The following is a 25,157-nucleotide window of genomic DNA, read 5'->3' on the forward strand; positions in this document are numbered from 1 at the left end:
ACAAATTAAATTCTGAGATATTTTTAAGTGTCAGCTTCACATTACAATTACTCAGGATTGAATTAATGTATTGCATTATAACAACCATCATTATTAATCACTTTTCTTCTGCTTTCAATTGTGCTAAATATAATAGGAGTTTCCCTTTAAAAATACATAAGTTTTGTATTGAAAATTGTACTTCTGTACATTTCTTAATGAACTGGTATTCACTAATTTCATGACCCTCTCTCCTGATGTTCTGTCCAAGTTAGTTTTCAAAATCGCTTGTTGTTTAAGAAATATTGCTAGTGGTATTGTTAGGTGACTCACCCTGTATATCTAGAAGTCCCCAAGAATCTTTGGGTTCCCAGGCTGTATGTGCCTATAGCACTACGATGAAGATCTGGGGAATGATTTTCTTAACTATTAATTTTTTTTCTTGAGTTAATTTTATCCAAATTGTTACTTACTCGATATAACAATAGCACAGCATAAGGAGGCCATCGTAAGGAAACAGGATAGAAATTTTTTTTAGCTACCAGATAGCTTATTGTGAGTGTGAATATTGATGAGGCAAGATCAGGCTCAAAAATTAGCGTGTTAGGATTAGTGCAGCAGAAACCTAGTACACAGATGCCCTGGATGTGGGTAAATAGGCTTAAGGCTACAACCACCACCCAGTCATAGACCTCAAAACATTCCTCTGCTGGAAACATTGATGTAAAGGACTTATAAATAACTTCTCCTGAATTTACAGTTACATGTTTATCCTTACCTAGCAACATTGTAACAATGGCTATTGTTAAATTTTTATTGTTTGAGGTTTTTATATTTTAGTTAATTCACTATTTTCTCTCTCTATATTTTTTGAGTGTAAACTGACATTACAGCATTGACTAATATGCTTCCTATGTTTATAGCTAATCTAATATGTCCTCTTTTCTGTTTTATAAGTTGCTTTACACAATTTAAGTACATATTTTTAAGATCGTCATGAAACCGCACTGTAACTAGACACACTATCATGCGTTTTTGTGGAACAGTCAAGTTTTGTGAGTCTCCTTTTTCAAATAGCCCTTATTTTTTTCTATTGCATTAATGTGAAGAGAGTTCGCTGGCCATTCTAACACATGAATATCGTTCTCATTGAAGAATTTCTTCACTTTCTTTGAAGTATGGCAAGGAGAAAATTTTGCTGAAAATTTCTATCACCATCTGGAAACCTCTTCTGCAACTTAACATCAATTGGTACTAAGGGTACCAGTCCTTCATGCATGAAACATCCCCATATTATAATCTTCACGGGGTGTTTTATGGTCTGTTGCAAATGTGCTACAGTTGTTGGTTTATTCCTTGCTCAGCGCACATATTGAACCATCTGTCTTTGTGCTTCAAAGTGACTCTCATCAGAGAAAATAACTTTCTTCCAGCATTCCATTGTCCAATCCTGATGAGTACGTGCCCTCAAAAGGGGTTTCCTGCACATTTCTCTGTACATGTTCGTGGACTTTCCTTTAAGCTGTCTAAAGTATTTGACAAATATTAGATATGTGCAGATTCACTCTCCTTTCTCCCAGTTTGCAAGCCAAGTCCACAGCAATGAGCATGGGGCTTGATTTACTCCTTCTGAGGAAAAAAAATGTTCATCAATTGGCCTAGTTTTCTTTTTCCTGCCACAGTTTCCATTTTTCTTCATTGAAATTGAGCCAGTCTATTTGTGCTGCTGAATAATTCTTTGTATACAGTAGTGCCTACACTGACATCAAATTTAGTAACTAAATCTCTGTGTCTTATAGAAATATTCTGAGATAATGCTACAGTCACACTATGCTTCCTGAGAGTAATTTCCATTGAAGACATAGATATTACTAATTACACAAGGAAACCTAAAAACTGAATAAGTTGGCCATGCGGTTGGGGCCATGCAGCTGTGAGTTTGCATTTGGGAGATATTGGGTTCGACACCCACTGTCAGCAGCGCTGAAGATGGCTTTCCATGGTTTCCCATGGTCACAGCAAGCATATACTTGGGCTGTGTTTTAGTTAAGACTATGACCGCCTCCTTCCCGCTCCTAGCCCTTTCCTATCCCATTATCGTCATAAGACCTATCTGTGTTGGTGCAGTGTAAAGTAAACTGAAAAGAAAAAAAGAAAGAAAGAAAAGAAACCTTAAAATTCCTCAAAAGTAACACTCATTGACATAAATACACTTTTAACCTAAAAAATCATCACACAGATTAATTACTAATGAATAACAGTGCAAAGAATACATTAAGAGTGCAAGATCTAATATTAAGCATGTGTATTAAACTGTTACCAAACATTAGGAAAATTACCCTTGCTTAATTTTGCATGGTACAGTATTTGTTTTATACATTCGTAATTTTAATACTTCGAGAATAATTTTAATCTACTTTGTCTCCTAAGGCTATTGTGTTAGAAATGTGTAAGTTATCAATAAATCAATATAGAATATACATTATTAAAACAAACAAAACAGCCAACCAACCAACCTCATGACACTATAGCTCAAACGGGCCTTGGGCTGCCAAGCTCAGTTCAAAGCCCTGCAGATTACAAGGTGATATGTGGTAAGCACAACAAATTCTCTCAGCTCTTATACTTGGCTTTCTGAACTGATGCCACTATCTGACTTTCAGATAGCTCCTCAATTGTTCTGTTCTCATGTAGGCTGAGTGGATTTTGAATCAGTCCTCTGATCCAGGTAAAAATTCCTGACCTGGCTGGAAATTGTGCCCAGGGCCTCTGTATGAGAGGCAGCCTCTTTACCCCTAACTGTGGGACTGGCACACATACTCTCTCTTTCTCTCTCTTACTATATACACTAACATCAAAGCGTTTAAACTCGCCTCAAGAAAACTTCAGCAGCAGTTAGTGATATTTCAAATGACATATATTTTAAATCAAAATACAGACATAGGCATCCATTATACACAAACTGACACACTATAAAGCAGTTTATGCTTGAAATAATAGAAAACAATGTTTCTTTAGAGCCACAAAGTTCAAACTCTGTAGTCATCTATGTCCTCCTTTTGCTCTGATTTCTACTCGACAAATACATGGTATTCTTCTGATTAATCGTTTCAACATCTCTGTGGTTATAGTTCCCCATGCTTGCAAAAGGCATTGTCGGAGATCTTCACAACCGTTGACAGAAGATTATTTTGCCTTGTGGTTGACTTCGTCCCACAACTCGATGGGTGATAAGTCGGGTAACTGAGAACCACTGTTGATTCCTTGTTTCTTATATACTGTGTCTGTATGTTAACAGATCACGTGAGAATCCATGGGTGGGAGGCACGACCATTTGTGTGTCTGATGGATGAATCATAAAAACAGGAAGAAGGATGTCAAGGAAAAAATAATAGGAAGAAACAAAATTTGGAATAAAAATATAATCTTTATTATTAAGGGCCCTCAGGGCTGTAGCACCATGCAGTTTGTTTATTTTAAATATTATACTCTGCCATGCATTGATAAATAAGGAATAATTAAGGCAACTTCCTCCTTGTGGCAGACATAACAAAAAGAATGTGTTAATGTTAATTGCTCTAAACCACCTTAAATATTCCAAAATGACATGATATTCACTTTAATTGCACAAAGATTTAGTGTAAGGTTTTGTGATTACAGTATTAGATTTGATTTATATCACTTATGATATTGAATTGGGGAGGTATTCATATTAGAAGACCTGACTCTCACTTATCAAGATGACACTACATGCACGTGATGAAAATACAATGTCCAAACCTACAGGAAACTATAAGAGAGTAGAAAGAAGTTTTATAGTCAAATTCTAATAAGTTATATTATGCTATCTATATCTATGTCCTGACCGATTGTCAGTCAATGTCCAGGTAAAACTACTGGATATAAAGAAATGACATTTTGGGAATACATTTGTACTACAGCGTAGGCACGTACTAACGTGGAGTTTCAAAAAATTCGACCTCTAAGGGGATGAAATGGGGATAAAACCCTGAAAGCAAAAACCGTTCACTGGGCAGAATTGAAATTTCACTCAATGATCGCTCCTTTATGTACTAGATGTTAAATAAGACAATTTTTGACAAACAATTCAGCCCTTAAGATGTGAATGGGGGTTAATACCCCAAAACAAAAGCATTAATTTCTGTGAAACCATTTGACGTACAAAATTGAGATTTCACATGATGATTCCTTCTGTATGTCTTAGATCTTCAGTAAAGAGTGTTCTTGAAACAATACACCCCAAAGGGGAGTTTGATTAGTAGGTGAGGCCTGACAACATAAATATTCACTTCTCTCAAACCATTTTACATTTGAGCTTGAAATTTTGCATGTCTTAGATGTTAAATAGAAAGAGGTCTTAAAATAATACATCCTTAAGGGGTTTTAACTGGGAAGGTGAGATATGAAAATATAAATAACCATATCTCTGGAACGGTTTGACATAGAGGTAGAAATTCCACATGATGGTTTCTCCTATATGTCTTAGATTTAAATAAAAAGTGGTCTTGAAACAATAAACCCCTAATGGGGTTAGACTGGGGGTGAGGACCGATGGCATAAATATTCATATTTCTGAAACCGTCTGATATACGAGGTTGAAATTTCACATGATGGATGCTTCTCTATGTCTTAGATTTTAAATATAAAGTGATTGTAAAACAGTACACTCCTAAAAGATTTTTTGGAGAGTTGGGGAGGCCTGATGACAAATATATTCATTTATCTGAAGCCTTTTCGTATACAGGGTTGATATTTCACATAATTGTTGCTTCTATATTTTAAATATGAAATGGTCTAAAAACAATACATCTCTTAGGGGTTTTGACTTGGGGGTGAGGCCTGAAAATATAAATATTTATATCTACTGTTTGACATACAAGGTTGCCACGAACCTACTACACTGGCATAGTAGGGGGAGAGGTGATACTCCCATGTGTTGCGTCCCAGGTGGCGTATAGGAGGGTCATAACCGGCTTGCCGGCGGACTTGAGGGAAATAAAATACCTCTTGCAAACCAAACACACAACCCCTGTGGGTGAGGGACGCAGACGAAGAATACACCCACGGTATCCCCTGCCTGTTGTAAGAGGCGATTAAAAGGGGCGACCAAGGAATGATTGTATTAGAACCATGAAACTCCTTGTGATTAGTACCACCATGCGGGAAACACCATGGGTCACTTTTACTTGTGCGTAGTACCACCATGCTAGGTACCAAATAGGTTTGTGTAGTAGTAAAAGAGTGCGTTGCTGGCTTTTACAGTACCTGTGATTAGTAGCACTATGTGAGCAACACCATGGGATGAGTGACGCCATGTGGCTTGCCTATGATTAGTACCCACTATATGAGGAACACCACGGGATAGCACGAGTCCCTGTGGTTAGTACACTTACGTGATGAACACCATAGGTCTGTATTTCATTATGTCTGACTAGTACCATAATGCTTGGAATACCACGAGTAAACGCTACTTTTGATTAGTACCGCAACATGACAAATACCATGATTCTACTTTCCTAGCAATAAGTACCATTATTAGGGGTCGATGACTTGGATTTTGGACCCCCTTTCGACTACAAGCATCATCGATTCAGTATCGTGCTATAGAAGCCGTCCCTTGGTCAGTAATACTATTGTTTTATGCCAGCTTCTGTGCTTGTGAGGCACTGTGGGTCGGTTCCACTGATTGTTTTAAATTCATATCCATCCATTCATTCTTCATCCTCATGTTTTGAATTGTGGTCAGTGGAGGATTTTGGACTTTTAATTTGTCATTTCATTTCATCTCATTTCGTACCATTAGGGGCCGATGACCTAGGTGTTAGACCCCTTTAAACAACAAGCATCATCATAATCATCGTCATCGTCATCATCATTATATACGAGGTTGAAATTTCACATGGTAGTCACTCCTCAACATCTTACATACATGTCTAAGGGATTTAGACCTTGGGTTGAGGTCTAATTACAAAAAGTAGTCATTCCTCCAAAATCTTTTAGCGTATGAAGAGAGAATTCCAAATGGCAGAATATATTTTAAATCCTAGGCGTGAAGTAAGAATTTTTTTTGAACATTCAATCCTTAAGGGGTTGAATGTGGTTAGCTCCAGAAACAAAATTATTCACCCCCCCCAAAACTGTTCGACGTACAATGTTGTAATTCTACAAGAAGGTTCTTCTTCTATGTCCTAGGTGTCATACTTCAAAATATTTCTCCCCTGAGTATTTTAGATGGACATTGACTCTGAAAATCACAATATTCCTTCTTCTGAAACCCTTTCACGTACAAAATTAAAATTTTACATGAAGGCCGGTCTTAATTATGTTATTGGTTTTAATGTCCCACTAACTATGGTTTTTATGGTTTTCTGAGATGCTAAGGTTAGTAGTCTTCTGTTTCCTAGATATTAAATAACAAATATGTAACAACATTCTACCCCTGTTCGATGTTCAAAGTAAAAATTTCACAGGTTGGTCACTTCTACATCCTAGATGTAATAAGGTAGGGTTTTAAAACATTCCAATTCTGTGTGACTCAGATGAGTGTTAGATCTGAAAAGAATTATTTCACAAAAACTGTTTAGCGTTTCAACTAAGGGTGTATTTTACAGACTCAGCCAACAGTGGACTCTCCAAACTGTAAAACTTTGAAGATAATTTTCAGTTTAATATCGTAGCAAAGCACGGGTATATTGCTAGTTATCGACGATAGGAAAAAACAAAAAACAAGATCAAGTACCAAACAGGTGGCTGCATGGTTTGGGTCACATAGCTGTCAGTTTGCATTCTGGATATAGTGGGTTCGAACCCCACTGTACTGGGCAAGTTGGCCGTGCAGTTAGGAGTGCGCAGCAGTAAGCTTGCATCCAGGAGATAGTGTGTTCAAGCCCCACTGTCGGCAGCCCTGAAGATGGTTTTCCGTAGTTTCCCATTTTCACACCAGGCAAATGCTGGGGCTGTACCTTAATTAAGGTCATGGCCACATCCTTCCCACTCCTAGGCCTTTCCTATCGTCACCATAAGGCCTATCTGTGTCGGTGCGACGTAAAACAAATTGTAAAAAGGAACAACACTGTCAACAGCCCTGAAGATGGTTTTCTATGGTTTTCTATTTTCACACCAAGCAAATTAAGGCCATGGTTGCTTCCTTACCGATCCTAGCCCTTTCCTATCCCAAAATCGCCAAAAGACCTGTGTTGGTGCAATGTAATACAGTTTAATAGGTACATCCCTCCACATTGGGTTGGCATCAGGAAGACCATCCATTCATAAAAGTGGGCCAAGTCCCCATGTGAGACACAACATCACACCTATGATCTCACCAAAATGTATGAAAAGTGGCAAAGAAAGAAAATTAAGAAGACTCAGTCGCAGTTTGTCTGTTTGGACCTCTGGAGAGAGTTGGTCATGGTTGGAGATAGAATTAACTGAATAAAAGTAATTTCACTCATGGTATTAGCTCATCCCTTCCAACTGTTTTAGGAACAATATTTTTCTAAGATATTAATGATTGGTCAGAAAGGAAATTACAGACAGAGTTCAAAAGGGATCAAAATCCTACCAACAAGTAAGAACACTTTTATGGCATGACATGATTAAAACCAACCAAACTGATGATGTTTAACCGCTATTTCATACCAATATTGACCTATGGTATTGAAATGTGCACCCTCACAAAAAGAGATTCATCAAGACTGCAAGCATCAGAGATGAACTTTCTTAGATCCACCATCCAGAAGACCAAGATGGACAAGTTAATAAATGGGGAGGTGAGGAAAGAAGCCGGAATAAAGACATCCCTGTTAGACTGAATCGGCACGTCCAGACTGCGGTGGTACGGGCATGTGATGAGAATGGAGCCTACAAGAACAGCCAGAATTTTTTTTGGAAAGACAGGTGGAGGGGAAAAGACCTGCAGGAAGACCTAAAACCTCATGGATGGACATGATCAAGGTTGATCTAGTTGCCAGAGGATGGACAGTGGATGATGTTCTCCATGGCAAATTGTATATGGACAGGAAGAAGTGGAAGAGGCTCACTGGAAGGGAAACTGGAACTGTACAATGATGATGATGATGATGATGATGATGAATGGTTGAGTCATTAATTTACTTTCATATGTATTGGCTATTTCATTTATTGGCTCATTAAGTGTTTTCAATCTACTAGTAATAGTATTTCATTTTGTAACTGTTAATGTGGGTAGATCAGAAATGTAATTAAAACCCTTGTTTTAATGTGTTTTCACTTCTTTATGTATAGGTTGGTATCCGCACAGTGTTTTCTGAGGTGTTACCATCCCATAAGGTGGCTAAGATACAACGGCTTCAGGAGCAGGGAATGAGAGTGGCCATGGTTGGAGATGGAGTTAACGACTCACCAGCACTGGCACAGGCTGATATTGGTATTGCTATCTCATCTGGCACTGATGTCGCTGTGGCAGCAGCTGATATTGTTCTTATGAGAGTGAGTGTTCCTAAGTCAGCAGATTTTGTCATTTTAAAAAGTTGTTTATACAATGGTTGATAAACATCTTAACCTACTGTACTTTGAGTTGTTAGTTAATTTCAATTACTTTGAATAACATTTTCACAAACCCAGAGAAGGTATGTGTAGAGCAGAGGTGCTTAACCTTTACAGCCTTAAGATCACCCCCATGACATTGAGTTAAAGATCAGCTGATATCTGTAGCTAACATAATGAAGCCATTTGTCATATAATGATAAAACTACAAACTGTGTTAAAATTAAACAGGCATTTAATACAAATACAGTGTTAATTCTCAAATGCTACATGCCCTTTTCCATACAAACAATATCAAGTAACGTAGTTGCACTACACATTTGTTTATTCCAAATGAAATTAAAGTCCATGTTAACCTTCAAAATTGTTGTAATCTGGTGTATGCTTTGACAGGACCAACCTAATGCTACAAAATATAAATTTCATGTTTCCATATTGACAGCTAAACTAATATTTTTTAAATCACTATAACAATGATTTATTGTTGAACAATATCCTCACGATGGTTAATGTGAATTTTAAAAAACTTAAATTTCACATTTGTCACATCTATACATGTTTCGATCCTTATCATAAGGTATTGAATAAGGAGGATACTGGTAAAAAATAAATCGTTGTTTAGTGATTTAAAGAAATTTAGTTGACCTAATGCTGCCTGAAAGGTGAGATCGGTTTGTTTATTTTTACACTTGTATTTCATAATGCTTAACACACAAAATGTTAGACAAGGTGATCCAAAAAATTACAAGACGTATAATGCCAATTTCACAATGTTAGGATACATTTCTGCACTCACTAAGCATCAGACATCTTTTATTTATGCTGCTTTTAATGAAAGATTGGTTTATAGTCCAATTATTTACTTTTCAAGTTCAGATTTCTGCAGGAGAACATAGAGCAGCTAATTGTATTCAATCAATGACATCTCACACATCCACATGTTGATAAGGCTGAGTTGCAAAAGATATAACAGGTTCCATTCTTTTGAATTCTGATAAACAGGTTTGAAACTGCCTTCAGCCAGCAAGAGGTTTAGGATTGTCATGAATTTGGGGAATTGCAGATCATCTTGAGAAGTTCTGCTGATCAGCTATTCTGTCATGTCTCTTATTTAAAGAATCCTGAAGATCAACTGCCTGTCTGTTTCCTATACCACTTCATGCATCATTCTTTCCAACCATCACTTTCTTCTTCCTTTTATCCTAAAGATATTTTCAGTCTTGATTCTGATGTACATTGTAATAATATAAGCATTGCCATTTTGTAATAAAATGAATTCAAATCTTCTATTCCTCGTGTTGCTACTTCTTTCTAGAAGAAAGTCTTTCATTTCCATTTCATTTGGCCATAGGCCATGTTGAAGTATAGATTTCCCAATGGCATATCCTGAGGGCTACCAAGGCTGTTGGTGAAGCCCAAACCTCAAATCTGAACAATGGAAAGGTAAAGCACATTATAACGTAAACATCTGACACATTGTGCCATTTACAAAACTTGAAAGCAATGAGAACAATCATCGCTTGTATTTCTGAGTGCAAGACATCGGAGACTGACATTGCAGCCCGGGCTCTATGTCCCTCTCCACTCGACCTACCTCATGTGTCTTGCTGATGTATGTCCGATGGGTGCAGGGAACGGAGGGAGATAGGTGTGATAGGCTTCGCTTCGTCAGTTCGTCATTGCTAACCAGGGAGAGAGAGAGAGAGAGATAGAGAGAGAGAGAGAGAGAGAGAGCAATCATGCGTTCTTTATCGTGTATACTTCCTCACCTTGTAATACCATTGTAGTTGGCCCATTATTGGACATTAAAAATTTTCCAGCTAACTCATTCCTGGTTGCCAGCGTTTCACCCCAGTGTGCTAAATTGGGCTCATCAGTTGGTAAATAGCACACCCACCAAGACGCATGGCTAGTGCATCCCGTGGAGGCCTAGCCTAGGGAAGGTTTTCATTCCCCTCCCCATAGAGGAGGGGCGGGCCAACTAGAAGGTGACGCCTTCTCTCTGGCTATGAGATGCGGCGGTTTTTTTGTGGTTTGATGGAGTTGGGAGAGGGGGATGGTAGTTTGACTTGGTGCAGGAGGTGGGAGGGGTCTCGACCTCTTGGCTAAGTGCTTCATTACTGGGTGAGTTGTCCATGCGGTCAGGGGCATGCGGCTGTGAGCTTGCGTCCGGGAGATAGTGGGTTTGAATCCCACTGTCGGCAGCCCTGAAGATGGTTTTCCGTGGTTTCCCATTTTCACACCAAGCAAATGCTGGGGCTGTACCTTAATTAAGGCCACGGCCGCTTCCTTCCAACTCCTAGGCCTTTCCTATCCCGTCATCGCCATAAGCCCTATCTGTGTGGGTGCAACTTAAAGCAACTAGCAAACTAGCAAAAAAAGAAAAAAAGAAAAGTGCTTCATTAATTGCTTCAAATTTGTAATTTGAATTTTTACATGATTGTTCAATTTACGTCTTTGTGATTTTGTTGTACAATTTGTTTTGGTTGTGCTGTACATTTGTTTCTTTTCTGAGCAGGATTACATTGTTTATATGTATGGTTACATAAGTTTAAATTTTGAATATTTACAATGTTGCTACACTTGCAGGTTAAATTCGCCCCTGGCTTTTTTTTAAACAGTATTTTACAGTATTTTTCTCTTGACAACCAGGTAATTCAAAATTTTAGACTTTGGGAAGTGCTTCCATTCCATCAGCATTACATCCCCTCCCCCATTTATTTTTGTGGTTACCAGCATTTATTTTTAAAATTTTTTTTTTTTTTTTCAACTTCGTTCTCTAACTCACTTTTAGAACAATGTATGTACATTGCCAGTGCTATCATATCAAACAAAGAAACTTAGCACAGTAAAGAAATACAATTTTGCAGAATGGTGTGTTATATATTGGAAAATTAAACAAAAAGGTGTTATTTAAAATTTGCTCAAGTAAGTATTTTCTCTTGCAGAACATGGCAAATATTATGATGTAAATATTACCAACTGGTACTTATTCTTAATGGCTTGTTAGGACTCGCTTCCTGTGCTTCAAGGGTACTGGATTGAAACTCAGCACATTGTTTATGGTTGAAATTCCCACTTTGTAGGATTTCGAAGATGCTGTTCAGAAATTCATTGTTTTTCTTGCTATTTCAATAGAATACCTTCCTGGTCCTAAACACCTTGCTGTTAAATGCTATGAGGCCCAACAAAAGTGAAGAAAAAATACTTCAGCCAATAATTACAGGAAATTAACAAATCCCATCTGATCTTCATGAAAAATAGTCGAAGAAAGAAGGGAGAAATATGATTGCAAGTTAACACAATACTACTATTAGTGCCAGCAGAGAAAAGCTGTGAAGTCAGTAATACAGGGAAACAAAACAGTATATAAAGCTAGCTCACATGTAGTCTACAGTAAATTTAAAAGCTAGTTTCCACGAACCTACGACGCTGGCGTAGCAGGGGGAGAGGTGATACTCCAACGTTGCACGTCCCAGGTGGCGCATAGGGGGGTCCTAACCGGCTTGTTGGTGGACTTGAGGGAAATAAAATACCTGTCGTGGACCAAACACACAACCCCCTGTGGGTGGGGGATGCAGACGAAGAATTCACCCATCGGTATCCCCTGCCTATCGTAAGAGGCAAGTAAAAGGTGCGACCAAGGGATGATCAAATTAGAACCATGAAACTGCTTGTGATTAGTATCACCACGCGGGGAACACCATGGGTTTTCTTTTAATTGTGTGTAGTACCACTATGTTGGGTACCAAATTTGTGATTAGTAGCAACCGAGAGCGCGACGGCTTTTACAGTACCTGTGATTGGTAGCACTATATGAGCGTCACCATGAGATGAGGGAACCTATTGGTTCTGGCTTGCCTATGATTAGTACCCACTATATGCGGAACACCACAGGATAGTACGATTCCCTGTGTATTGTTCTACGTCAGCTTCTGTGCATGTGAGGCACTGTGGGTCAGTTCCACTGATCGTTTTAAATTCATATCCATCCAGCCATTCATTCTTCGTCCTCACGTTTTGATTGTGGTCAGTGGATGTTTTTGGCTTTTAATTTGTCATTTCATTTCGTCTCATTTCGTACCATTAGGGGCTGATGACCTAGATGTTAGGACCCTTTAAACAACAAGCATCATCATCATCATCATCATCATCATCATCATCATCATCATAAAAGCTAGTTTTCTGATGAGAATTCATGCACGAGACTAGATTATCCTTCTCAGTTAACAAATATTGATAAAGCATGTTTGAATAAAGAATACAACCCCACAATTTCTGTAGATGAGATATCGCAGGCAGTTAGAACCATGAAAATTGACACAGCACCAGGCATAGACCAAGAATTGATGTAAGCAGTTGAGTAATTGAGACCCTGTCAAAAACATTCACAGTTATTTCCAATACCAAAGAAAAAGTGTCTTAAACAAGCAAGAATAATTCTGATTCACAAAGAAAGAGATGAAAATAATCCTGCTAATTTCAGGCTCATTTTGATATGTTCTCTGATTAGGAGAATCCTAGAATATATATTTAGTGCTAGTTTACAGCCCAGGAACCTATACCAATGTAACTTACTTGGACAGCATACTGCATAGAGCCAAAGACAAGTGGGAAAATGTGTCAATAATATTCTTGGACATTAGTAAAGCATATGACAACATAGGTCACTTTCACATTGAAAAAACATTCCACTGGCTATCAAACTCAGAATCATGATGGAAAATTTACAGACAGACAACACAGATGTAGTAAAATATAACAAACATAGAACTCCTCCCATAAGAGAGGTGTAATAGAGGTTGCACCACAGTTGCCTATGTTGTATAATCTTGCTATACATTTTGTGATGGACAAACTCTCACAAGATTCAGTATTATGTTTTGCTAATGAAACAATCACAAAAAGCAGAGAGGATATTACATCTCTCATGAACATAGCAATGCATCCTTTTTAACCCAAGAAGTGCCAAGGATCGCTAAAAGTGTCTCATTGCACTTTCTTGTGGTGCCAGGATCGCTTTTTGACATCCTCAGTAAATGTGTCTTTTCTTGGCTGTTTTGTTATCTGTCAGTAAACATTTGTACTACATCAACTTGAATTTCTCTAGTCACATTTATCACCACTGCTGTCACTTTTGGTAGTATTTGTTGGAGTTTCATGTCTATACAAATCTCATATCTAGTACTGGTCATGTGACTGTATTAAACACACATGGCATCATCAAAATGAAAAACATTGCTAACTGAATTGGATATTTTACAAGCTCTTGATGAGGGCAGTGACGTTAGTGAAATGGACTCCGAGGACATTGGAAATCCAGGTGAGGCTGGAGGAAGATAGGATAATTTGTCAGATGACAGCATACTATTACAGACAACTGAGGAAGTATGCTGTATGTGCTACGACAGCAGAAAAGCGAGGGCGATCCAGACATTGGTGTCCAGGATGTAATGTGAGAGTCCATATAACATGCTGGGATCAATAATTAGAACACTTTTTCAGAGCAAGTGGACACATAAGGAAAAAAGCCCAGGAAGAGGAAGTAGAGTTAGAATAAGCTGCAAGAAAAAAAAAGTGAATGTTTTCCTTTTTCCCTTATTTGACAAAGTGTTACAGGAGTGCTAATTATGTGCAGATTTTCTTGAAACTTTCAGGGTTAATTCAGCATTGTATGAATTTTTTTTGTATATTTCTATCTTTTTTTCTTGTTATGATGTCTATTCTTTGTGCAATTTCACTTTGTGTTTTTAAGATAACAAAAATTCAAACCAACAAAAAGTTTGCTTTCAATAAAGGATTTTTAATTCTAATATTTTCATTTTGTATATGGCCTTTTGTCATGAAATAACTCTTTTTTTGATCAAAATGGTGCATATATTGTTGGTTTCTGGTAATATTTACCAATTTTATAAAATATTTTCTAAACCGCTACATTCAGCATTATTGCCTGGCACTACAGAATGTAGCATTGGCACTTCTAGGGTTAAGAGGGGTGTCTTTGAATTCCAGTAAATCTGTTGCAGTAAGTATAGAGAAAGAGAGACTTCTGTATGTTAATTCCGAAAGCAGTATTCATTATATCCAGTACAATGAGCACATTTGTTACCTTGGGATAGGTTTCTCTGATAGACTACTCTTAGAGTAATGAACTCAAAGAAAATTTAAACCTACTGTATTTGCCAGCAGTCCTCTTCTAAAAGCTGAACAAAAGTTTGCTGTGCAGTTTCTTACCAAAGCTCATTTACCAATTTCATTATACCAACAATCTTAAAATTTGTAAAACTTTTCTGATGAATCTTTGAAAAAAAAAATATTTTTTTTTAAATGCTATTTGTTTGGAGCATCGACCTAGAAAGATTTTTTGCCCCTACTTGCACCATATGTTAGGAACCTGCGTGTATTTGGAAATTGAGGAAGTGTAAAGTGTTGAATGTGAGGAAGGAACGTTAAGGGCAACAAAAACACCCAGTCCCTAGGCCAGGGATATTAATCATTTACAATTAAAAACCCCTGCACCCCGCCAGGTGACAGGCGGACGCGTTGCCCCCTACACCGCGGGGCCGGACTGGTAAAATGTTAAAATGCACCAGAAAAGAAATTCTACTGCTTCCAATTAATACACTGGGTGCCATGTTATACAAGATGTAACAAAAAGGTAGGTCAAAATTTCAGGACACATTCCTCACACAGTGAAAAAGAAATTGTTATATGGACATGGGTCCAGAAATGCTTTATTTAGAACTCATTTTCTACAACTCTACATATTACATTAATCATGGGAAATACACATGAACAGAACATACCAGCATATCACATGAAACTCTTTCTTACATAGCCAGGCTAGACAGTTGTTGAGGCGATTTGTCTTCTGACCCTAACTTGGCAGGTTCGATCCTGGCTCAGTCTGGTGGGATTTGAAGGTGCTCGGATACATCAACCTCATGTCAGTAGATTTACTGGCACATAAAAGAACTCCTGCAGGACTAAATTGCAGCACCTTAGCATCTCTGAAAACTGTAAAAGTAGTTAGTGGGATGTAAAGCTATTATTATTATTATTATTATTATTATTATTATTATTATTATTATTATTATTATTATTATTATTATTATTATTATTATTATTATTATTATTATTATTATTATTATTATTATTATTATTATTATTATTATTATTATTATTATTATTATTATTATTATTATTATTATTATTATTATTATTATTATTATTATTATTATTATTATTATTATTATTATTATTATTATTATTATTATTATTATTATTATTATTATTATTATTGTTAAAGTAATATATTATAATAATAATAATAATAATAATAATAATAATAATAATAATAATAATAATAATAATAATAATAATATGTTCAAAATGCCCTCTGTTAGTATTGATACATGTATCAACCCGCCGTCACATTGAATCCTGGATTACCGGGCGAGTTGGTCGTGTGGTTAGAGGCGCGCGGCTGTGAGCTTCCATCTGGGAGATAATGTGTTCAAATCCCACTGTTGGCAGTCCTGAAGATGGTTTTCTGTGGTTTCCCATTTTCACACCAGGCAAATGCTGGGGCTGTACCTTAATTAAGGCCATGGACGCTTCCTTCCAACTCCTAGGCCTTTCCTATCCCATCGTTGCCATAAGACCTACAGTGTCAGTGCGACGTAAAGCCACTAGCAAAAAAAAGAATCCTGGATTTATTAAAGAAACTATTTAAAATAGTTTATGTTGGGTCCACCTTTAAAATGCACTTTTTTCTTTCTTTTTTTTGCTAGGGGCTTTACGTTGCACCGACACAGATGGGGTAGGAAAGGCCTAGGAGTTGGAAGGAAGCGTCCGTGGCCTTAATTAAGGTACAGCCCCAGCATTTGCCTGGTGTGTAAATGGGAAACCACGGAAAACCATTTTCAGAGCTGCCGATAGTGGGATTTGAACCTACTATCTCCTGGATGCAAGCTCACAGCCGCGCGCCTCTATGCGCACGGCCAACTCACCCGGTACAATACACTTTTAATGATTGAAAATCATTTATTCATTCATATATGTTTCAGGAACAGTATGCATTCCTTTCATCAGTGAAGTCAAATCAAAGAATCAATCTCTCTCTTCAGATCTCATCAAACAGCTTTTATATTCACTGAAGAAGGGAATGCATATTGTTCCTGAAACATGTATGAATGAATAAATAATTTTCAATCATTAAAAGGGTAATGTAAAGGTGGACCCAACATAAACTATTTTAAACATTTTCTTTAATAGATTTAGACAATTCAATACAGAACCAACTCAAATACCTATTATGGTATTTATCATTGAATCCTGGATGCGCTGATGGCAGGCTGATTCAAGTATCAGTGCTAATGGAGGAATTTTGAACATTTCATATAAGAAAGAGTTTTATGTGGTTTGCTGGTACGTTCTGTTCCTGTGCATTTCCCATGATTAATGCATTAAGTTGTAGAAGATGAGTTCTAATATGGAAATTAAGCATTTCCAGATCCATGTCGATGTAACATTTTCTTTTTCTGCGTGTGAGTTGTACCTTATTGTCACACCCTGAATACATCTAAACAGTTTAAAGGTTTAGGGGTCTGTAAAGTGCAGTAGCAATCGTTGATCCAACAGTTTTACATTTGTAACATACTGAATATTATAGCTGTTTGATGAAATCTGAAGAGAGACGGTAAAAATGTGTTCAAGAACTGGGCATCAGCAATCAGTCTCAAATTCCAATGATTAGAAAACTCTTTAAGGTTATCAGAAGTGTAGGTACTACAAACAGGGGAGTACAAAAAATGGTGCCAGGTAAGAACTCACAGCAAAGGCATACAGTAGTTCGATATGAGGGATGTCCCAAAGCTAACAGCTGGGTTGACTCGAGAGAGGGGCTGAGCAGCTCTGAATGATGGGATACCATTCAACTTCAGTGTAAGGTTGCCTCTGTTAGGGCTGTCCATGGAAGAAGTCACGACGGTACCCATTGCAGATACTGCAACGACAATGAAATGCTTTTTCACATCCTTGACTTTTGCCAACATAGAGAACTCCCCCTGACTGAGAGGAGGTACGAAGTGTATGATGAGGTCATCTGTGTTGCTCAGAACTGAAGTCATACAGAGTTGACATCATAATGATAAACAGGAAAACTAGGACTGGTTTCATCATCGATTCCACCATCCATTTTGAAATGGACAAAGATCAACTATTAACTGTTGATCATGAGATAAAGGATATCTACGAGCCCACAGTGGACTATTTTAAGGCTAAATATGACCTGCAAGTGATTACGGTACCAGGGTTGCTTTTGGGATGCAGAGGTGCTATCAAATTCTTTAGCAAATTTTGTGTCCAGTTTGATTCAAGTGCAATATTAATAGAAGGCTCTCTTAAAATTTCGAAAAATCATCCTATAATCCTCATTCAACACTTTAAAACTACAGTTTTGTTTAGTAAGCTTTATGCTTTGTCACATTGGCAAAACACAATATTGGAAAGCAATTATAAATAAATGGAATAAATAAAAGTACTGATATTATTAGGAGTAAAGGGAAATGAAACTTTAACTCAGTGACAAGGTGATGTAGTTCATCATAGAAAACCTTGTGTCATTAGCAGATTTGTACAAGAGACATGACAAGTACAGTATCTATGTACATGAAAGTAAAAATTTGGTGGCCTTATTTTTCAGAATGATTTGCTGGACGTGATTGCTTGCCTGGATCTCTCTCGTAAAACAGTGTCTCGGATACGTCTGAACTTCCTCTTTGCCAGTATGTACAACTTACTGAGTATTCCTATAGCTGCAGGTGTCTTCAGTCCATTTGGTTTTGTTATGATGGTAAGTGAAGAGATATGTGATATTTTAAATGGCATAAACAGTACTGTAAGAATTTGTTATAATATTTCCCGTTTGTTCACAGCCTTGGATGGCATCAGCTGCTATGGCAGCAAGTTCTGTGACTGTTGTGTTCTCATCACTTTCACTAAAGGCGTAAGTTTAACTCCACCTATGATTATAAGATGTAAAGTGAAGGGACAGCTTCTTTTTCTTTCTCCTTCTTATTAGTCACCATTTTCTGAGTGTTCATTCTTCATGAATGTTATTAGACATAAAATCATGTTTGAAGTATTCTATGTCTATAGTCCCCTTCCTTACTGGATCTGGTCTCTTCATTTCCTTTTCTTGATGCCATCATTTCTACAAATCAGACTGTCTCAGTTTATTGATGTCCTCTAAATTCTAAAATGACGTGCTTTATTTTAATTCATGTGTAATGGCAGTGAGTTCTGTGGTTGTGTTATTCATAAATTATATTTGTGTTCTGTTACAGTTACAGGAAGCCTACCCGTGGTACCCTCCAAACATCAGAGTATATGCAAGCCGCAAAAGCACACAGTTTGGCTATTAATGAGCTAGACTCTATATCCATCCATCGTGGTCTTGATGATATTGAGAGACCGTCCTTCTCTAGATCCACTAGCTCCACACTTTCAAGGTACATCACTAGTGTGCATCATAAACAAAGTTCCGTTGTTTTACTCTAATATGAAAGGTAGACATCAAGACAGAGTTGGTGTGCTTAGCAGAATCTCTCTTTTATGGTGATATGTTTCCAGGCTTACTTTGGATTCTTTCATTACTTGTATATATTTGTTGGCTTATGTTTGGTGTCTGGGATTTTAGGGAATGTGAACTGTTACAGCATTTGTGCATGTCTAATTGTTCATACATTTCAAACAATGCATAGAGCAGAAAGACTGTCAGAAGACATCTAATTGTACATAAAACACAAAAAGTTAATTGTACTAATGTTAATTAGTCATCATCATCATCATCATCATCATCATCATCATCATCAATATCTCACTCCAGTCACCCTGCTGAGGTTAATAAGCCTCCGCCACTCCTTTCTGTTGCAAGTTATGAATCTCATTCCGTATTGACGGTTATCACTTTACAAAAGAAAATATTTATAAAATCCTCCTATCAATACAATTCAAGTCATCTGTTAGATGAAGCAAAGTCTATACATGTTTCAGCCTAATCTCAAGGCCATCTTCAGTAGTAAAACAATGATTACATAATATACAAACAAATTAAAAAACGTAATGATGTGAAGTGACAGTGATCATGATTAGTGAGTTAAAAACACATTGAGGTGCAAAGTCCTCTCGTCTAATAGATCTTGCTGACTGTTACAGTCAGATGGCCTTGAGATTAGGCTTAAACATGTATAGACTTTGCTTCATCTAACAGATGACTTGAATTGTATTGATAGGAGGATTTTATAAATATTTTCTTTTGTAAAGTGACTCCTTTCCGTCCTTCCACTTTTCCTGCCCCATTACTTCTGCCACATCAAATCTGGCTTCTCTAATGTCCTTCCAAATCTTATCCATCCACCTTCTTCTCGGTCTTCCAACTGGTCTGTTTCCCTTAACTTCTCTTGTTAATTAGTAGAAGATTCTAACTTTGCAAGAATATAAATTATAATACAGTAAAACCTTGATGTATCGTTTTTCAAGGGGAGGGGGAAAATGACGATAGATGCGGAAAAACAATAAATGCGGGTGACATAAAATAGGGGGACAGCAAAATAATAAAATACGGGTACAGTATTTGGGCATTTTTCATCATGTAAATATAATAATAATAATAATAATAATAATAATGGCGTGTGACCTCCAAAGCCAGGTGCAGATCTTTGGAGTTGTCGTGTGATAGGTGATTTACGTGCTTATGAAAATGTGGCTGTACCTGAGATGATTCCTAATGCATATGTAGGCGCACACGCACAGCCACCGAACTGTCGGAATTAACCAACGAAAGTTAAAATCCCCGAGCCGTTCGTGACCCCTTGAATTGAAAGCCAATGCGTGGTAACCATTTAGCCATGGAGCCGGACATGCTCATACTATACATAGCCGTATCAGAATATTGCAATCGTAATATACACAATGAAAATAAAAAGCGCGACTTTTACACCGTTTTGTTTAACTTTTCTTTACATCTCGCAGTAATTGGAAAACCTTCAAGGTCAGGTCTCTTATTGTAAATTAATGATATACGTGAATATTATGGCGATAACTTCTATTTTTGGTAAAGATTCCATAGACCCTTCGTGAACGATAGGTTCGAGATCCCACATGGCGCGGCTCAGACGATGTCACAGAGGTTAGAAATTCAACATGGCGCGCCTCAGACAATGTCACAGAGGGCTAATCGATACTGGAACTAGTTTCAAGACTAGGCTAGTAAAAAGATTATTGGTCTGGCTTGTAACAAGACAACTGGGCAAGGGGCAAGAAAGTGGTCAACCGGCCTCTAGCATCCCACACACATCACAAGGTACGACATGATTAATAATGCTGTGACTAATTAAAATGTAACTGGCGCATGCCGTGACTGTTTTAAACTGCACGATTTTCTCATTTACTACGAAGCTCGCAGCCCTAGTCAGCCAACAGCAACACAGAAAATGGTGGCACATTTGAGTTTTACAGTGCCTCCATTTTAATTCTTGTAAATAAGAACACTTATAGGGGCCGGTTAGTGGGTCGAGGAGAAGCATTGCTGGCAGGAGGCTCGTAGTGATGTTGCGCGTGAGTAACCTGCGCACGGCACTCCAGCCTATAAGATCCTTGCTCAAGACTAGCAACTCATAATTGCTCGTACATTCTCGCATACCAGGTTGCCACTATTATATGCTAAGAGTATTCAGCTGTCTCTTTAAATTCAAAAAAACTTTTGCATATATTTTTCTTACGTACGTCGATCCATGCGGGGAAAATTGTGGCCGAGGTCAAATATTTTTTTATGATTGATGCGATAAAACTGCAGTTCGAGGAACGATAGATACGGGGAAATTTAACATTGGTTTATATGGGACATTTTTGGGACTGAATAAATTGAGCGATGGATACGGGAAAACGACAGTTCCGGGAACGATGCATCGAGGTTCTACTGTATTAAAAAAGGTCACAATAGATTGTTGGGTTTATGAACGTTGTGTCATTTATATATACAGGGTGTATCAAAACTCAGTAGCAACACTTCAGAAAGGGTTTACTCATACAGAGAGAATTAAAAAGGGTATAACAACGTGGGTCCAGAAATGCATAATTTCAGAGTTATCCAACCTTTTGGTAAGTTCATACTCAGCAGCATCAAATACACGACAGACTTTGTATGTCTCCAAAGGTAAAAGTCTAGGTGATTTAAATCAGGGGAGCATGGTGGCCAAGCATTTAGTCCTACCTCTTCCAGTCCAGCACCCAGGATAATAAGCATTAAGGTGCTTGCGGGCAAAAAGACTGAAATGTGCGGGAGCACCATCATGCATGAAGTACAGCTGTTAGTGGGATGCTAGTGGTATGCCTTCCAAGTAATTAGGCAGTGTAGCACACAAGAAATCTGTGTGATTCCATACAGTTCTGTAGAGTAAGCCTGCCTGGAAGAATGCAGGGTCCCAACAAGCTATCACCAAGATACCATGGGCAGGGGCTTACAGATAGGTCAGACCCACAACAGATTTATTCGCCACATAATAATGGCATGTGGTCTTTGGGAAGGCCTGGTGCAGTTCTTTCAATTTTACACCATATAGACGACTACATCTGCGAGGATGGGGCCCTACCTATGATGAATTCTGATGCTGAAGACAACACACACTCTCAGCCCCCAAGCCATTGGAATTAACCAATTAAGGTTAAAATCCCCGACCTGGCCGGGAATCTAACCCAGGACCGTCTGGACCAAAGGCCAGTGCGCTAACCATTTAGCTATGAAGCCGGACATTCACTACGTGATTCCTTGTGTAACAGTTGGCACCGATGCGTCACGTTTTCTTTCTGGCAATCAGGACTTTTTGGCATGTAACTTGGACAACTCTGTAATTGTGCATGTCTGGACTCACATTGTCATACCCGTTTTTCTATTCTCTCTATATGAGGAATTCATTCCTGAAAGTTTGCTGTAGAGTTTTGATACACCGTGTTTACATGTTTTAGGTGGAAATAAGAGTTGGGAACTTTAAATGGGCTAATACTAGAGGGAGAAGAAACCATACAAAATGATATAATTTTGTAAGATTTTGATTTATTTGGGTACAAATAAAATAATTTTTGTCGAATCTTGACTAATCATTTTTGGGTATTCTTGGTCACTGTATTTTGTGATGTAGGGTTTAATTCTAAACTGATTTTCTCCCATTGTAAAAAATTTGCACTCCTTTCTCTTGAAATCAATACTGGTACTGTAGTTCTAAAATTCATCACTTAAACCAAATTTAGTGCTCACAGATAAGACATAATTATTATTATTATTCTCGTGTCAGATACATCAAAATAAGAAAACAGTTACAATAATTTCAAGTAACATTTAAATAATCTTGGACCAATACAACACTACTTCGAGTCCTCTCTTCGTAGCTCGTTGCAGGTCATCTTGCGTACACAAAGATGGACACAGCAGACACTGAAGCATATGCTGAATGGTTTGATCTTCTCTGCAGTCACACTTGGTGTTGTCACCATTGATGAAGCCCCATCTTGCCAAATTAACTTTGGACCTTCCCACTCCTGATCTCAACCTATTGAGAGATTTCCAGATTGTCCAGCTCTCATTGCAACCGGGTGGCAAACGTTCCTCAACCGCCATCTGCTCAGAGCCTTGGGGGATCTTCGTCTTCCATAGCTGTATCCTTGCCTTCTCAGCTGGTACTATAATTTCCTGAGATGTTCGTAGGAAGCTCTTCCTAGATTTCAGTCTCTGTACTGGAAGCTCATGTCCATGCAGTAGATGAGTAATTTTGTGCTTAACCTTTGTCCTTTCCTTATTTGCAGCTACTTCTCTTCGCACACCGGGTGGTGCTATCCCTGCAAGACGATAGAGTTTTTCAGTTGGAGTAGACTTTAGACAACCTGTAACAAGTCTGCAGGTCTCATTAAGTGCTATGTCTACCTGTCTGGCATGAGATGAATTGTACCAAACAGGGCGGGCATATTCCGCTGCAGAATAACATAGTGCCATGGCGGAAGCACGAATAGTTTTTGGTTGACTGCCCCATTCTAATCCAGATAATTTACATAGATGATGATTCCTGGTGGAAACTTTAAGTTTAGTGTTCATGCAGTGTTTCTTGAATGTAAGAGCTCTATCAAGCGTCACTCCTAGGTATTTTGGAGTTTCACAGTATTGTAACTCAACACCTGACCACACTATATGCAGCTTACGATGAGCTTCCCTATTTTTCAGATGAAAGGCACAAACTTGTGTTTTCATAGGGTTAGGCCTTAACTGGTTTGCCTTGTAATAGGATGACAAACTTTCAAGGGCGATGGTTAGATTCCTTTCCACTGTCTCAAAGTCTGTACATTGTGTTGCCAGAGCAAGATCATCAGCATACAAGAAACTTCTGCTATTTGGAGCTACTGGCTGGTCATTCGTGTATATATTAAAGAGGATTGGTGCCAGCACACTTCCTTGAGGTAAACCGTTTCTTTGTGTCCTCCACCGACTGCGCTGTCCTTGGAAGTCCACAAAAACCTACGGTTCTGAAGAAGGGTTGCGATAAATCTGGTTATCTTAATATCCTTGGTCAGATTGTAGACTTTAACTAACAGAAGTTGATGGTTGACGGTGTCATACACTGCAGTCAAATCTACAAAGACTACACCTGTCACCTTGTGTCTTTCAAAGCCATTCTCAACGAATTGTGTAAGATTCAGTAGTTGTTCCGTGCAGCTCTTACCCGGACGAAATCCAGCTTGTTGTGGTATGAGGAGAGTGTCAATCATGGGTTGAATACGATTTAGGATCATCCTTTCCAGTAATTTATATAGATGACACAAAAGGGTAACAGGTCTGAAGTCTTTAGGATGATTTCCTTCCTTGCCAGGTTTGAGCAAAGCAATTACTGTACTTTTTCGCCATGGCTTTGGTATCTGACCTCTGCTCACACATCTATTGAAGAGTTGCAGAACCCATTCTTTGGTTTTAGGCCCAAATTTCTTTATCTGTTCTACTCGAATGTCACCTAGACCCGCTGATTTTCCATTTTTACATTCTTTGATGACTTTTTCCAACTCCAACATGGTAAAGGGGACAGTGAGGTCACTTCTTTCTTCTTGAATCTTCCTCTGTATTTTTGGCCTTCAGATTTTATTGGTTGCTTTCCCATTTAAGAGCAGTTGGTGTGCTATCTGATTTGCAGTGACATTGAAATGTTGGATAGTCTTCGTTGGATCATTGTTTAGGTGTTTCAATAATCTCCAGGCTTTATGGCTATCTCTCGTAAGATCTATATTTTCAATAGTTTTCATCCACTGATTCCGTTTTGATGTTGTCAATGATGACATGAGATTGTTCCCAACTTCCACTGTCTTTTCTCCTAGGGGATTTTCTTCAAATAAAGTTGCATATTCCGTAAGCTGGGCAACAAGGTCTGAGGTAAGGCCAGGGACATACCACGTCCGACAGCCTCTAGGTATGGACTTTCTGGAGCATTTCTTTACGGCATCAACAAAAGTATCATAACACTCTGGTGTTGGCTGGATGATGGACACTTCAGCATCTAACATCTCTGCAAACTTTGACCAGTTTGCCTTTTTGAAGT

The 25,157-nt window shown here is 38.1% G+C and overlaps 1 protein-coding gene across 8 annotated transcripts in view; it reads left to right on the top strand.

The window, feature by feature from the left end:
* ATP7 (copper-transporting ATPase 1) overlaps nt 1-25,157 on the top strand; it is a 570,660-nt gene that overhangs the window by 514,693 nt on the left and 30,810 nt on the right. For all 8 annotated transcript variants that reach the window (XM_067134917.2, XM_067134919.2, XM_067134923.2 and 5 more), the window contains 4 exons: nt 8,263-8,466; nt 18,230-18,379; nt 18,462-18,532; nt 18,873-19,037. In XM_067134917.2, the coding sequence (XP_066991018.2) occupies nt 8,263-8,466; nt 18,230-18,379; nt 18,462-18,532; nt 18,873-19,037 (590 nt within the window). The remainder of the gene's footprint in view (nt 1-8,262; nt 8,467-18,229; nt 18,380-18,461; nt 18,533-18,872; nt 19,038-25,157) is intronic.

This window comes from Anabrus simplex, chromosome 1 (genome assembly GCF_040414725.1).
Source record: "Anabrus simplex isolate iqAnaSimp1 chromosome 1, ASM4041472v1, whole genome shotgun sequence".
NCBI lineage: Eukaryota > Metazoa > Arthropoda > Insecta > Orthoptera > Tettigoniidae > Anabrus > Anabrus simplex.